At 35.9% G+C, this 16,824-nt stretch overlaps 1 protein-coding gene across 4 annotated transcripts in view; it reads right to left on the bottom strand.

Moving 5' to 3' along the window:
• The window catches only part of LOC138309353 (tudor domain-containing protein 7A-like), a 59,413-nt gene extending 43,568 nt beyond the window's left edge, over window positions 1-15,845 (bottom strand). The window contains exons 1-8 of one of the 4 annotated variants that reach the window (XM_069250534.1): window positions 15,729-15,845; window positions 12,820-13,047; window positions 5,238-5,343; window positions 3,811-3,919; window positions 3,284-3,592; window positions 2,350-2,452; window positions 1,223-1,279; window positions 465-629 (exon numbers count right to left, since the gene is read on the bottom strand). In XM_069250534.1, coding sequence (XP_069106635.1) covers window positions 465-629; window positions 1,223-1,279; window positions 2,350-2,452; window positions 3,284-3,592; window positions 3,811-3,919; window positions 5,238-5,343; window positions 12,820-12,904 — 934 coding nt within the window. In that variant the 5' untranslated portion in view covers window positions 12,905-13,047; window positions 15,729-15,845. Of the gene's footprint in view, window positions 1-464; window positions 630-1,222; window positions 1,280-2,349; window positions 2,453-3,283; window positions 3,593-3,810; window positions 3,920-5,237; window positions 5,344-6,757; window positions 7,919-9,895; window positions 9,907-12,819; window positions 13,048-15,728 lie in introns of those variants that run through there. The other 3 variants (XM_069250535.1, XM_069250532.1, XM_069250533.1) reach the window with 3 other exon arrangements.
• Window positions 15,846-16,824: the final 979 nt, after the last annotated feature.

Raw genomic sequence — 16,824 nt, forward strand, 5'->3', positions numbered from 1 at the left:
GATATTGAAATTTCTTTCAATATCTTTTTTCTAGATTCTAAATTATACTCGCTCATGGATTGTAGAGTGTTGACAATTTTGTGCTTTTTGACAATAAGTCAAGAACTGCGGCTTGAAGAGCAAGGCTATCATTGAGGGTATCTATCAACTTATCCCATATCATGTTACAGAGTTATTTGCCCTTTGCAAGTAGGTAATGATTATGGCGTCATGTGTTTGCGTCATGTGTTTGCGTCATGTGTTTACCACAAGGGAAGTAACTCTGTAATATACAAAGATGGAACTCCTTAACTTCTAAATGCCCATTATCATTACAACTTACTGTAAAGACTCAATTACAATAACACTATATTGTATAATATATCTATACTTGAATTCCAAACTTTAAAAACTCAATTACTACAACAATATTTAAATAGAGGCAGTTTTTTTTTTAATGTACTCAGTAAATAATTTGTACATACCTTCACTGCCGTACACCTTGCCTTTGAAGGTGAGAGAGCTAACGTAACCTTTTGATCCCCCAATCTTCACCGGTATCGTATTGAACTCCATGGCTAGGGAATTTACGTCAAATTTCTGGCGAGCGTACTTCTCAAGTCTCTCATAGAACTGACGACCATCGAGTACTGTTTAACAGAAACATATGTATTATAATACCTTAATTCAATACAAAATCAAATACCTATTTTCAGCATATTTTTATGCCAAATAACCTTTTCACAGTGAACATATTTTGTGATCAAGACTTGTGTTTGAAACATTTTCACAATAGTTATTTTTCATGGTTTTTATTCCTTGCAAAATATTTAAGATTTCATGGCATGCAAAATTATGTACTCTTTTGCTGATAGCATGCAACATTATTTAATGAAAACTTTCATTTCAAAAGGTTAGCTCTACTTACAATCTGTAATACCTTAAGATTTGACAGAGAAATTAATCGAAGTCAAAACTGATGACAGATTTGGGAATAGTTCAATGAGTAGTTTTAAGTACTCCCTTTTTAAATAATTAGCTTGCAAAATCTTTAATACTCTGAGATTTGACAGTGAAGTTAAAACTAGTGACAGATTTGGGAATAGTTCAATGAGTAGTTTTAAGTACTCCCTTTTTAAATAATTAGCTTGCAAAATCTTTAATACTCTGAGATTTGACAGTGAAGTTAAAACTAGTGACAGATTTGAATTGATAGGTCCATATCAGATTCTATCACTCTCACCTCTCTCAAACTCTGTTTTCTCTAGTCGCTTTGGTGATGTCTTTTTCACCGGCGCTTCTGCAAACATATTTTTTATAATTGTTATGTATTACGAAAAGACTTTTTTCTTCATGAGAAATATCATCATCCCAATGTTTAGTATCAGTTAAGATATAATTGTAAGTTCTACACATAGCAACATGGCTAATTTATAGCTTTGCATCAGAAAGAATTCCTATTTTAGCTAAGTCGCAAGGAGTAGAAACATTTCTATATCACTTTGTGTACCTCTGACAATGTTTAAAGGGACAATTCAGTCTAAGAGAACATTAAAATGTGTACATATATCGAAAAAAAAACAGTTCTAATGCACATTAGATCAGTCGGTTTTACTGTGATATGCCTGAAAAGCCCATGGTTGTGACATGTGTGTAGATGTTCAAACTCGCTCGCTGTCCACCATTGCACATTGTGGTCGAACTTCTTGTATGCCGAACCCTGTCCCTTGCTCGTAGAGTAATGCAACTTTTGTCTAGAACTGCTCAAATCGCTCTGACAGTAGTGTGTTTACCTTATTAGGTGAATTGTCATGCCTAAAAAATCATTTTATCACCTTCTCAGTGGTTATGTAGTTTATATGTTTAATGTGCGTGACTTTGGCTCGGGTATGGGTACATCGTCCATATTGTACCTGCCTAATCGTATTGATCAACGATTTGATATTTCAACAATATTAATTAAAATACTAAACAATGACGTGGAATTTGTCAATATTTTATGTTATATGTTTCATAAGAAATATAGAACAATACATTTTTGCCATATTTTGGATTTTGGTTATGTAAAAGAATTAGCCTGAGTGAATTGTCCCTTTAATACCCTTTAGAAGATTATGCTTACAATGATTCATGGTTATAAAATATTGATTGTTATTCTCCATCAAGGTTCCTATCAAAGGTCTGTAATAAGTGTACAGCTAACAATGTTTATAATGAAGTGATTTTGTTTGTCCCTAGAGGTTTGTTATAACCGTGATTTATTGTATTTGTATATGATGCTTATCCATGAGCAATAGGAGAAAGATAAATCTACATTGAAAAGCTTACAACAAACTCCTAGGTATACAATCGCTAAGTTACTAGACTCACTTGACACAGCGGAGGTTGTAGAGGGTCGACTCGTCTCCGACTGCTGTAATTTCCTAAATCGTGGTGGAACATCAAATCGTGATCCAAAAGGTGACCGCTCTTCCTACAGAAACACAAAATACTGGAGAGATACCTAGTGATATATGGAATACTTTATCATGTATAATACTCTTACCGGTATAGGTTTACCTTAGGTTCTCAGTCCAATAGATGAAATAGAGGTAAATCCTTTTAACTTCTATTAGTCACAGAGTTCTACATAGATAAATTTGGCCTGAAACATGGATCCTTGGGAATTATTTATGTGTTAATAGAATCTAATGTCAAGTGGAATTTTTTGAATTGCAAAAATTATTAATAATAATTTCGCTGTCATTACATCTCTGCAAAATTGTCCATGTGCTGACATATCAACAGGTGTAGATGTTGTCATATGTAAGTACTGGATTATAGATACACACCAGAAACAATTTGCTCCAATGAAATGAAATACATGTACATTGATGTTTGCAGATTTGTTTACTCAGTAAACATGGTAATCTTTGACAAGCTGTAAAATAAATTTACTTATTGAGTTTATTAAGATTTTTTTTTAATAAGGTGTTGTGGGAATAATTTACTGTGACAAACATCAACATAAAACATGAGAAAAACAGACACAGTAAAAACTACCTTAGTAACCACTAACCACCTCTGTATAAAGACCATCTGCTTCAGAAGACCACTTTCTTCTAGTCTCAATTGGACAAATTCAACACAAATTGACATGTGAAAGAAGATTATTTGGCCTCATAAATATTATTTTTTGGGTGGTCTTCATAGATAGGCGACTAGTTTCAATAATCCTGGCATCTTTTCACAATTTGTAAAATACATAAAACTACAGAGACTTTAAAAAAGCTTTTTATTTGACATTTAAAAGAAAGTTTCTTACCATTCTCTCGTTGTTAGCGTCATCCAAAGCCCGACTAAATGTTTTACGTCCGACCTCATCAAAGGTGACAGAGCGTTGTTTGTTAGTGTTATTTGGCGTATCAGACAGTCGGACCTGGAGTCCACTAAATGAATGTTTAGGAGGACTATACGACTTTGGAGGCGAGTACGACGATGACTTGAAGGAAGGCCTCGGAGTATTGTACGACCTCGAGTTGTTTGTATTCTGGTAACGGTTCGGAGGCCTGGAGTTACGAGGGTATAAAGGTCGTGGCACGAAAGGATGCTGTGCAGGTTTTCTTTTTGGTGCCTACAACAAATATCTCTATGTGATTTATCTTTAGTCTTCTCCGTGAATTCATCTTCAAAAGCCTGTAGAAAGGTCAGGGTACAATCAAACTGCCTTCAATGTTCATTTTTGTATTATGTCCTTTTAACAATTATGGTAGGACAAGCTTGCTATTTTTCTTTTTAGCATATGATAAATTAATAATACCACTTCTCAGGAGTAATTCCTTGTCAACTTACCGTCAGTTTGCGTTTTTTCTTTGCATTTTTTTGTTTAGAGACCATGTTCTGGATATGAGCTGTCTCTTGGCTTGCCTTTGCATGGTACATTATCTCCCCTTGATTATTCCTAAAACACAAAACATCTTAAATTATTGGTTGATAGATTGCCTCCCCTTTTATTTTCCCTTGGTTAAATTTGATACATTGCAATTGGCTCCTCTTCATAATTCTAGTGTCAAAAATGATTACCCCTTGATTCTTGCAAGAATAATATGTCCAAATGACTATTTTAACTATGCAAGATTATTTTCCCATTTATCATTCCTAAACAAGTGTCCTATTTATGTCTAGATTTATTTCCATAACATAATGGTTATCTCCCCTAATTAAAACAACTTGACAGATTCCTGCCTCAGTTATCTCCCTTACAGAGATTACATAGAAGACCAGTAACAACCAAGTGAGAATTTCTACTCTAGAAGGTGCATCATTTCTCCACATGGAGACGGCTACTTCCCTCAAACAAGAGGCCCAGAGGGCTTTCTTTTCTGAAGGAATTTGAATATTTACCTCTAATTCCCCTATTGGGCCCCCCTCTTTCTGCTCCAGGGGGTCAAAGCAAAAATTTATACAAATTCTGTTAATCCCAAGGATGTTTCTGGGCCAAATTTGGTTAAAATCCAAGCAGAACTATATGACTATTAGCGATTTATAAGATTTACCGCTATTTCCCATATTGGGCCCCGCCCCTCCTGCCCCCAGGGGGTCAGAGCCAAAATTTATACAACTTCTGTTCCCCTTCCCCCAAGAATGTTTCTGGCCAAATTTGGTTTAAATCCATGCAGAACTCTAGGACAAGTAGCGATTAATAGGATTTACCTCTATTTCCCCTATTGGGCCCCGCCCCTCTTGCCCCCGGGGGGTCAGAGCCAAAATTTATAAAAGTTCTGTTTCCCTTCCCCCCCTGGATATTTGTGGCCAAATTTGGTTACAATTCATGCAGAACTCTATGACAAGTAGCGATTTAAAGGAAATGTTGACGGATGGACGACGAATGCTGCGCCATGACATAAGCTTACCGGCCCTATGGGCCAGGTGAGCTAAAAACATTTAATTCTCGTATGCACATTAAGCATTATTTCCATGAAATAATTTCAAAACTTGAAACTTAATTTACTTTTGTTCATCTTTTATCCAAATGAGTAATCATTTTTTACATTAAGCATTTACATTACATGTTGCTTCTTGTGTAAAGAGGTTTTCCATGTTAAAATATGTAATGTCTTCAACATGATTATTTGTTACAGGTCCTTAGTGAGCAAAGAGAAACATGGCGAAGTAGAGAACTAAGTGAAGGAACCAGTGTATTTACTTGTAGAATTGTTCTCACAAAGATAAAGTATCTCATTATCTGGAAACAAATAAAACCCTCAAATTATACTTGCTTGCGGACTTGGACCACATCTGGAATACTGTATATAAAGTCATCAAGATTGTTAAATCCTAGTTTCCTGAAGGGCAGGGGTTCACCGGTCATATCACGATAATCTCCTGTAAAAATCAAAATATTTATTGAAATCACTTTTTGTATATTATCTAATAATATACATCAGTGTATTGTATTCATGAAATTAAATAATACCATATTTGCCGTAATTACTGCCCATGGCGTTTAAAACATTAACAAAGGAGGGGGGGGTGCGAATTAGTGAACCAAAATGTAAGTAATTTGTGGACAAAAATGTCCTCCATATTAACTCTTTCTGCACTCATGACACATTTATCTGTTACAGTAATCACTGTCTTTGTTACATAATTTATTAATGCCTTTTACTTTAAAGATGCTCCACCGCTGACAAATGGTATTTTTTCACTTTCAAAAACAGGAGCAGACGATTTAGTATTTTTCTTCAGTTATAAAAGTTACTAACTTTACATCATTACCACTATTGAAAAGTTTGAGCTTCTAATTTTACTTCAAGTTAAAAATATGAAAAATAATTAATTGCATCCCGAAAAAATTCCGTGGCACTGTATTCTATATGGAATGAAGTACTAATTGTGCATGCACCAAAGGCAAAAAAAATATCTTATGTTATTTTTTATGTTAATTAGGCATATATATACATGATTAAATACCTATTATTGTTCAAATGATGAATACCATTTATGCTCTGTCGGCGGTGGAACATCTTTAAACCTTTGAGGCGCATTATTAGGTTGTGATTCACATGTAACAGACTCATATATTCATGTATTATGGGATACATTGCTGATGTTAGAGGCATCACATGCTGTAAAACATTATCAAATCCCCTGGATGGGGGCTTTTATACAATCTCAATTCCTTCTCCAAAAAAGGGTAGAGCACTAATTATGGGGATTAGGGTAATAAAAAGACAACTATTCTTTTATATTTTGTGTCACATAATATTTACAAAATACATACAAAGCATATAAGTATCTGGCCATAATTTAGAGACACCCAAACATTAACAATATATATCATACAGAACTTATCACTGTCATTGACATATTTTATTTCTAGTAAAATCTCAAAAATTTCATTATTATAACATAATTATATATAAAATGACAGAGAAGTATCGTTTCCTCTAACATAAAAGTACAATTGTACTTTTAAACAATTTCAGGTTTTGATTTCTAGGATATACATGTATAAAAACAATTTTACAGAATTCCAACTTCCGTCTTTTCTTTCGTACTGACATTCAACTTTCTAATTGATTTCCAGGATGGTTTAGAATTTCCTAAATCATCTCAAATTCTTTATGGCAGCAAGTTTATTATCACCGACTATGAGAAAGACTGTTTTCTGTTCAACTGACTGGTCACTGTGGATAAAAAACATCCCAAAAGTTTCTAGAATTTTTCAGACTCAATTTGGCTGACATACCCTGTTTATTTCATGTTGTATAAGTGTTGATTAAAACACCTTGCTTACCGTTGTTCTGGTTACTGTCCTCTCTCTGTAGACCGAGGTCATCTTTTATCAAATCATTGACTTTCCTTACTGTCTTGTTTTCTTCGGACAGAACTCGACTATTCAGATATGTTTTGTTTTTTTCTGAATCGTGTCGGCCGTTCTCTGATATTTGTTTAACAACACTTTCACATCTCTCAGAAACATTAAAGTCAAGTATATGTATTTGTTTTTCAAAACAGGTTCGTACGACGTTTAGTTCCTTGCCTAGATCAGCCCTGATAATCCCCATTTCCTCACTAATACGCTCCTCCACCACCTTTTTGATTTTATGATCTAAATGCCTCTCTAGTCTCTCCACTCTTAGTTCCATTTCATCAAACCTGGATTGGAAATCCACTTTAAGTTCTTTGATAATTTTTCTAATTTCCTTGTTAGTGTCTGTTGACTGAGCATTTTGCTTGTTTGACCTTGTTCGTCTGTGCCTACCACCCTGTGGGCCCTCATGGTTGATTTCCAGATTAGACCTATTACGAAGCAGGTCCTCATGGTACATTTCCAGTGTAGGCCTACTACGCTGCGGGTCCTCATGGTACATTTCCAGTGTAGGCTTACTATCCTGTGGGTCCTCATGGTACATTTGCAAAGTCGGACTTCCACCCTGTGGTCCCTTATGGTTAATTTCCAGGGTAGACCTATTTCCCGGTGGGCCCGCTTGGTTGCTTTGCAAGGTAGACCTATGTCCCGATGGGCTCTCATGGTTAATTTGTGGAGAGGTTAATATATTTCTGTTAGGGGTAACTGTATAAAGGGAAGGTGATTGGACTTCACTGGAAGAGTTATCCATATCTGTTAAGTAGTAGGTATATAGTCTCTGCACTCACAGTCATCAGGTTTATATGACCAGGGACAGTTTGTGTTTGGCAAGAAAATCTCTAGAAGTTATTTCATGGCTGAGTTTTCACTTAATAGGTCATAATTTCCATACGAATGAACCATTTCCAGTCAGAATGGTCGTACACAGCAACACAAAAGTGTTCAATACAACTTGGTAAAATGTATAAATGATGGCATTTTCTGGGTAAAAATCAAATTTTACAGAGCCAATCCAGAACACAGCCACCTTAATGATACCTTTCACTAAATATGAACCAAACAGTTACAACCATCTTCATGACTTACCGGAGATCATGCAATTTTTTGAAATTGACTTTACTTTCATTTTCGTTTCCTGGGAAACTGACAACAAGGGAACTAATGTTTTTAATGTTGTTTGTCATTCTAGGAGAATTTAAACTCATCCCTGACATACACATAACCTCCTTTTTTAGTAACCAAGGTAATACCTTCATTGGAGGAGGTAAGCTATAAGTTTACCCATGTCTAACTCACACATGTAAAGGATATTATAACAGTGTAACAAATACTCCAAAGGAAGCAAGCTAACAATACTTAGTCTAGTAGCTATAATTAACCATCCGTAACACCCATTGAGACATATAAGGTTATATTACATTGTAAAATATTTATCTGAAGATCAGGTTCAGAATATTTACTCACACCCTTATATACCCTGCTGCTAAAATCACCACTAGAAAGGAACATTGATATTACATCCAACCATTACACAGTTAACAGTGTTGACTCTATATATTACTTACAAACCCTTCTTCATCCCCATGAGATGTGAGTGTGGTAACACTTACTCTATAGGATATGAGTTAATGAGTTAATCCATCCCTAACTCACATGATAATCCATCCCACTTCCGGTGTCTCAGTATCTGAGAAAATTACATCCATGAGTAAAAGAAATGAAACACTGTTAAGAAAACTGGGGGATGCATTAAAGATTCAAAGACGGGAATCCAAGCTCCTCCTAGGGCCCGACCCAGGGGAGTTCTGTCAGATATATCCTGCATTGAACTAGATACATACAATTGGTGGGTTTTATGCTGTCCCATCAGACGAATGATGGTTCTAATCCCATGAGCCTGAGATACACTTTCCAGCTTTCACAGGGGTATGCGTCACGCTACTCTGATAGGAAACTGTGATCTTTATAGTTTTCACCATTTAACCTCAGATTTATTTGCCACGATACCAGATGTCACCACGTTTTGTGAGAAAGACGTAAGCCTACAAAATCTACGACGGAATCAGTTTTCTGGTGCAAATATCTGAGTGTGGAACTTTCAATATCTCATTCCAGAATATCATCCCAGTCAAAAAAAATACAACATCTCATAACACTTCACCTCCTCACAAGTACAAACGTTTAGCTCAGCTACCGGAACTCCGTTTCTGACTGAAGTTAACCGTGGGAAATTTTGAGTGTGTGACCGATGTCGGTGACGTCACGAATCAGACTATGATACGCGAGTTGGGAGAATTTACTAATGTTATTGTGTTTTTTTTAATCTATTTTATCAAGTAATTGTTGTATAATCTTAACGAGAAATTATTGTCATATATAAAAATCAAAAACCTGTATCTTACTTGTTGAGTTATAATTTCCTGACTCAATTCGAAAAACGAGATAGTTGCAAAATCTACACTTTGTAGCATTTTCTCTCCTCTCTCTGACAAGTAAGGCAGATGGCTTGTACCGAAAGCTGGTTCAGACCGTTTTTGAAAGACGAAGCGAACTGAACATTTGGAATTTTGAGTTAATCATCTCAAAGTCAATAAAACGATCTACATCAAATAGGGAAGGTATGTGATAAAAGCAAGACCACACACTTGTGTTTTTCTAACGAATCAGAAAGCACTCATTTATTGCGCGAACGTATATATTCACGAGTGCGCCCGTATTCGTCCGCACAATAAACTCGTGCTTTCTGATTCGTTAGAAAAACACAAGTGTGTGGTCTTGCATATATATTACATTGTAAAATATTTATCTGAAGATCAGGTTCAGAATATTACTCACACACCTTATATACCCTGCTGCTAAAATCACCAGTAAGAAAGGAACATTGATATTACATCCAACCATTACACAGTTAACAGTGTTGACTCTAAATATTACTTACTACCCTTCTTCATCCCCATGAGATTAACCATGGTAACACTTACTCTATAGGATATGAGTTAATGAGTTAATCCATCCCTAACTCACATAATCTCCCTGTAATGTAACCATGGTAACCATACTTACTCTGGAGGATGTGAGCTAATGAGTTAATCCGTCCCTAACTCACAGAATCTCCTTGTGATGTAACCATGGTAACACTTACTCTATAAGATGTGAGTTAATGAGTTAATCCATCCCTAACTCACATAATCTCCCTGTAATGTAACCATGGTAAACTTACTCTTAGATTGAGTTAATGTTAATCCTCCCTAACTCACATAATCTCCTTGTGATGTAACCATGGATGTGAGTTAATGAGTTAATCCATCCCTAACTCACATAATCTCCCTGTGATGTAACCATGGTAACACTTACTCTATAAGATGTGAGTTAATGAGTTAATCCATCCCTAACTCACATAATCTCCTTGTGATGTAACCATGGTAACACTTACTCTATAAGATGTGAGTTAATGAGTTAATCCATCCCTAACTCACATAATCTCCTTGTGATGTAACCATGGTAACACTTACTCTATAAGATGTGAGTTAATGAGTTAATCCATCCCTAACTCACATAATCTCCCTGTGATGTAACCATGGTAACACTTACTCTATAAGATGTGAGTTAATGAGTTAATCCATCCCTAACTCTATAACAGAATCTCCCTGTGATGTAACCATGGTAACACTTACTCTGGAGGATGTGAGCTAATGAGTTAATCCATCCCTAACTCACATAATCTCCCTGTGATGTAACCATGGTAACACTTACTCTGGAGGATGTGAGCTAATGAGTTAATCCATCCCTAACTCACAGAATCTCCCTGTGATGTAACCATGGTAACACTTACTCTGGAGGATGTGAGCTAATGAGTTAATCCATCCCTAACTCACAGAATCTCCCTGTGATGTAACCATGGTAACACTTACTCTGGAGGATGTGAGCTAATGAGTTAATCCATCCCTAACTCACAGAATCTCCCTGTGATGTAACCATGGTAACACTTACTCCTGAGGATGTGAGCTAATGAGTTAAATCTCCACTACTCCTAACTCACAGTTATCCATCCTAACTCACAATCCTGTGATGTAACCATGGTAACACTTACTCTGGAGGATGTGAGCTAATGAGTTAATCCATCCCTAACTCACATAATCTCCCTGTGAATGTAACCATGGTAACACTTACTCTGGAGGATGTGATCTGATGAGTTAATCCATCCCTAACTCACATAATCTCCTGTGATGTAACCATGGTAACACTTACTCTGGAGGATGTGAGCTAATGAGTTAATCCATCCCTAACTCACATAATCTCTCTGTGTGATGTAACCATGGTAACACTTACTCTGGAGGATGTGAGCTAATGAGTTAATCCATCCCTAACTCACATAATCTCCTTGTGATGTAACCATGGTAACACTTACTCTGGAGGATGTGAGCTAATGAGTTAATCCACCCCTAACTCACATAATCTCCCTGTGATGTAACCATGGTAACACTTACTCTGGAGGATGTGATCTGATGAGTTAATCCGTCCCTAACTCACATAATCTCCTTGTGATGTAACCATGGTAACACTTACTCTGGAGGATGTGAGCTAATGAGTTAATCCATCCCTAACTCACATAATCTCCCTGTGATGTAACCATGGTAACACTTACTCTGGAGGATGTGAGCTAATGAGTTAATCCATCCCTAACTCACATAATCTCCTGTGATGTAACCATGGTAACACTTACTCTGGAGGATGTGAGCTAATGAGTTAATCCATCCCTAACTCACATAATCTCCTTGTGATGTAACCATGGTAACACTTACTCTGGAGGATGTGAGCTAATGAGTTAATCCATCCCTAACTCACATAATCTCCCTGTGATGTAACCATGGTAACACTTACTCTGGAGGATGTGAGCTAATGAGTTAATCCATCCCTAACTCACATAATCTCCCTGTGATGTAACCATGGTAACACTTACTCTGGAGGATGTGAGCTAATGAGTTAATCCATCCCTAACTCACAGAATCTCCCTGTGATGTAACCATGGTAACACTTACTCTGGAGGATGTGAGCTAATGAGTTAATCCATCCCTAACTCACAGAATCTCCCTGTGATGTAACCATGGTAACACTTACTCTGGAGGATGTGAGCTAATGAGTTAATCCATCCCTAACTCACAGAATCTCCCTGTGATGTAACCATGGTAACACTTAATCTGGAGGATGTGAGTTAATGAGTTAATCCATCCCTAACTCACAGAATCTCCCTGTGATGTAACCATGGTAACACTTACTCTGGAGGATGTGAGCTAATGAGTTAATCCATCCCTAACTCACAGAATCTCCCTGTGATGTAACCATGGTAACACTTACTCTGGAGGATGTGATCTGATGAGTTAATCCATCCCTAACTCACAGAATCTCGCTGTGATGTAACCATGGTAACACTTAATCTGGAGGATGTGATCTAATGAGTTAATCCATCCCTAACTCACATAATCTCCCTGTGATGTAACCATGGTAACACTTACTCTGGAGGATGTGATCTAATGAGTTAATCCATCCCTAACTCACAGAATCTCGCTGTAATGTAACCATGGTAACACTTAATCTGGAGGATGTGAGTTAATGAGTTAATCCATCCCTAACTCACAGAATCTCCCTGTGATGTAACCATGGTAACACTTACTCTATAGGATGTGAGTTAATGAGTTAATCCATCCCTAACTCACATAATCTCCCTGTAATGTAACCATGGTAACACTTACTCTGGAGGATGTGAGCTAATGAGTTAATCCATCCCTAACTCACAGAATCTCCCTGTGATGTAACCATGGTAACACTTACTCTATAAGATGTGAGTTAATGAGTTAATCCATCCCTAACTCACATAATCTCCTTGTGATGTAACCATGGTAACACTTACTCTGGAGGATGTGAGTTAATGAGTTAATCCATCTCTAACTCACATAACCTCTCTGTGATGTAACCGTGGTAACACTTACTCTGGAGGATGTGAGCTGCCACGCCTTCCTTACAGCTCATCAGCACTGCCCTCAGCATACTCTTCACACTGGCTATGTCGTCCATCCTGGAGGTACCCCAGGGGAGACAAACCTACACAGGCACTAAATGGAGGGGTATTCCAACTCCCAGCAGACAATGTTCTAATACACTGGGCACTTTGACCCAGAATTGCTCCTCTTTGCAAATCAAGTATTCAATCTTCAAGTCTGAAAAAAAAAAATTATAAAAAAGTCAAAGCATAACTCAACAGATTGGGGTCACTATACAAAAATGTTCGGCTCCGATCTAAAATTATTGCCCCTGTATTCGTTCACTGATTAAAATTTTAAAATACATTGATCTATTTGTAAATGTGATGAAACTGCAGTTAGAAATTGGTTTTGGGAAACTACACTTTTAAACAGCAGCCATGATGTGATTTTGTTTATACTCGGCACATTGCATTATCGGGGCATATGCGTGTAAAGATGACGTGCAATGATCACTGCAAGATTTGCATGTAAAATGGATGCAAATAAATACTTGCTGTGACGTTTCAATGCAGTATGTATATGCATTAATTTCTTCAGTAAATATTATCAAGATATTTCGCAATATCGACAACAACACCAGGTAATTCTCAAACACATTTTAGGTTCAGTGAATGCAAGACTTATTACTGTGCCACCATTTCCTTTCACTTATGCCAAAACAACTGCATGCCAGCCGTTTAAAATTAAGTTTAGTCATAATCGTATAGTTATTTGGAGAAGACAAATGTTTGTAAATTCTTTCAAAATTTAGGTTTAAAATCAACATGTAAATATTTACAGTTCATAATACCATATATTGCATTTTTTTATTAGTTACTTTGTCTATAGCTTTCCCCATACCAATGAATTCAAATATCCGTCTTGATTAAAAATATCATGATACATATTATGAAACACTGATCATGCATCGCATTATATGTTGTGATACAAAAATTTTCACAATACCCATCCCTGGTTATTTAAACATTAAACTATCTCTTTATGAAATCTATGGTCTATGTGTATAACTTCTCAGAATTAAAAATCGAAAATGGAACCGTTTTTTGTATTTGATAGTAGGGCTGGATCAATATATCAATATACCGATACGTATCAGTTTTCAGCAGCGTATCGAATATCGATACGCAAACATGCTGTATATCGCTGTATCGTTTTAACAACTCAACCTACTGTTTTCATTATAGAAAGAGGAAATTCCAAACAAAATTTATTCTAAAACATCATTCAAGTAAGAGCATTTCAATCAAAAGGAAGTGTTTAAAGCATCGGTGTCACCTAGATGGATTAGAAATGTCTTTTCCTAACTACGAATACGAATTGACAGAAAGTGATCAACACAGATGATAAACCGAATCAAACGTTTGGTAGATTTTTGTCAGGTTATAGAATGTTTTATCAAAATTATCTTTTATTGTCACAATATTCAGAACACAGTGGTTAAATGAATTTTTAAAGAGGCCCACTGTATTGTCAATACCCATCCTGTATTGTTTCAGTGTATTGTCAATACGTATCATATCGTTTTAGACCTTCCAATATACCCAGCCCTGTTACTTTTAGTAGTCATCTAATGGACATGAACTAATTACAGGGTTCTGAGGAAAACAGACATTAGTAGACTTTAAAGTCTCATCATTTATTTATTCATAAAAAATCAGATCAAAACGCATATCATTTATTGAATATCTACTGTTTTCTATATTCTGTAGTATTTGTCTATACATCATTGTTAAGTGTTTTTCTATAGTGCATCTATCGGTTGACAGCTGCAGGGCTCCTTAAGTTTCATTGCCCCCCTATTTGAGAGACCTGTATAAATCGCCTCCCATCCGCATTATCTATAAAAAATGGCTACATCGGTCTGGAAGATCTGCCAGTGTCCACATCTAAATTACACACGGTCAATATCTATACATGAACTTGTGGCTAATCGTTTTTGTAAGTCTTTATATTCTAGTGTTATTTTCAATTTTGGTAACTGGAGTCTGACGCTCCTGCAAAGGTGCATAATGTTCCTACAGGGCTTCTAGAGGTTTTGGTATAAAAGGGGCACAAAACTAAAGGTCCAGGAGTTCAACTGTTAGCTGGTTTGGATGACAGATTTTATGTGTTAGTTGTATTACTGTAATGTATTGTTGCTAAATACACATGGAACTTTATGATGGCGTTGAATTGTATTTTCCTTGACAATCAACTCTATTTTCTTAAAACTCTGGTATTGTCGCAGGTGCACGACATTGCAGGTGCACAACACTACCCTAGATGGCATCGACTGAGGAGTGCGAGCTGGGGATATGTATACACATGATTCCCGCAGTTTTTCTCTACAACTGGCAGCAGCGGTTGGATCAGCTCGCAGTTTTCGTTACACTACTAATAAAAGTCACTTCATAACAAATCAAGTACACCATAGTAATTATTTGAGATTTTATCTTTTACTTTTAATTTGTTTTCTAGAAATATGATTTTCCCATTTCGTTTGATATCTTGCCATGCCTAATCTTCATCAGAAAAAAAAACCTTTTTTGCGTTTGTCTTTTTGTGAGCTGAACAAAAGATAAAATGAACAATTCACATGACATGCATTATCTCCCACTTTAATGCGACATATGGTTGATTAATATAACCAGCATTCATCCTTCAGTGGTAGAGAATTGGGACACATTCGTTTTAAATGTTGCAACAAGACCTACAACCTGTTCAGTGAAATAACAAATGTGGCCTCGTGTTGCAGCTATGGGATAGGATACACGCACGACACGTTTTCAGTTCAGTGACCAGTATTACAGCACGATCATAATGTGTTACATTGAGTGCATATCTGATAGTGTTACTGTCATATATTCTATACCAACCTGCATTAATTAGTATAAAATTCTCTTCCCGTCTGCTTACTCTTTACTTTCTTTTTGCAAATTTCGCAATTTTTAAGAGTTCCAATAAGAACGATAACTCTTCGCAGGTCACGCGCTATAATTCATATCCGGAATACAGCTAGTGAGGCTATACTAGTTTTTCATCTTTGCTTTGAAAGCCATCTAAGAAAATCAAAAAAATGCAAAATGAAAAAAAAATAATAATAAAATAAATAAATAAAAGATGAATAAATAAATAAGAAATGAAAAATGTTTTTTTATGAAAGCGTAATATTTACTTTATGTGAAAAGATGGATAATCAGGTGTCTCAGATTATTTTCTTATCCAATATCCTAAAACAAATTTTTTTCCATGATTGGCATATTTTTGAGCGTACATGCTGTCATTGAATAGAAAGAAAATAAGCATATATGTGCAATAAACACATGTAGATATGCACAAAGCAGCATCAAGCTTAATTATTCATTTCAAGGATTTTATAAATAAGTGTCTCATCTACGTCCTTGGTTATTTTAATCAAATGCATGTAAGTTGCAAAACAAACCTTGAAAATATAATTTTTTATTTCTTTTAGTGCATAAGGATCAAAATGTGGAAAAGAGAAATAAATTTGATATTAGGCTTTCATTTTCATGACCATATAATTCCATCTTTAGACTTAGCGATCTAATCAAAATTAGATCTTTTATGTCGCTCTTTGTAGACCGTCAGCTCACAGAAGCGGACACAATCTACGGAAGCGACAAAAATATCTAAAAAATATTAATATTTCTTTTATTTAAAAAAAACAACAAAAACACTTCATTGCAATACTATGACATTATACTAAACATATACAATACAGAAAGTGTCATAAACATTCATCCACACATTCATTTTTATATTTTTTTTAAAAAAAAGCATTGCCTATTTTTTATAAAAGAAAGTGGGGAGGCAGATAAGAGAAGGTTGACAAGATGTGCAGGGAGGAGAAGAAAATGGTGGTTTGAGAAGAAAGATATACATGTATATAGAGAGACAGATCTGGGGAGGGGAGAATATATCTAATTTCAATTAGATTGTAAACTCTGAATT

The sequence above is a fragment of the Argopecten irradians genome, chromosome 15, assembly GCF_041381155.1.
Source record: "Argopecten irradians isolate NY chromosome 15, Ai_NY, whole genome shotgun sequence".
Lineage (NCBI taxonomy): Eukaryota > Metazoa > Mollusca > Bivalvia > Pectinida > Pectinidae > Argopecten > Argopecten irradians.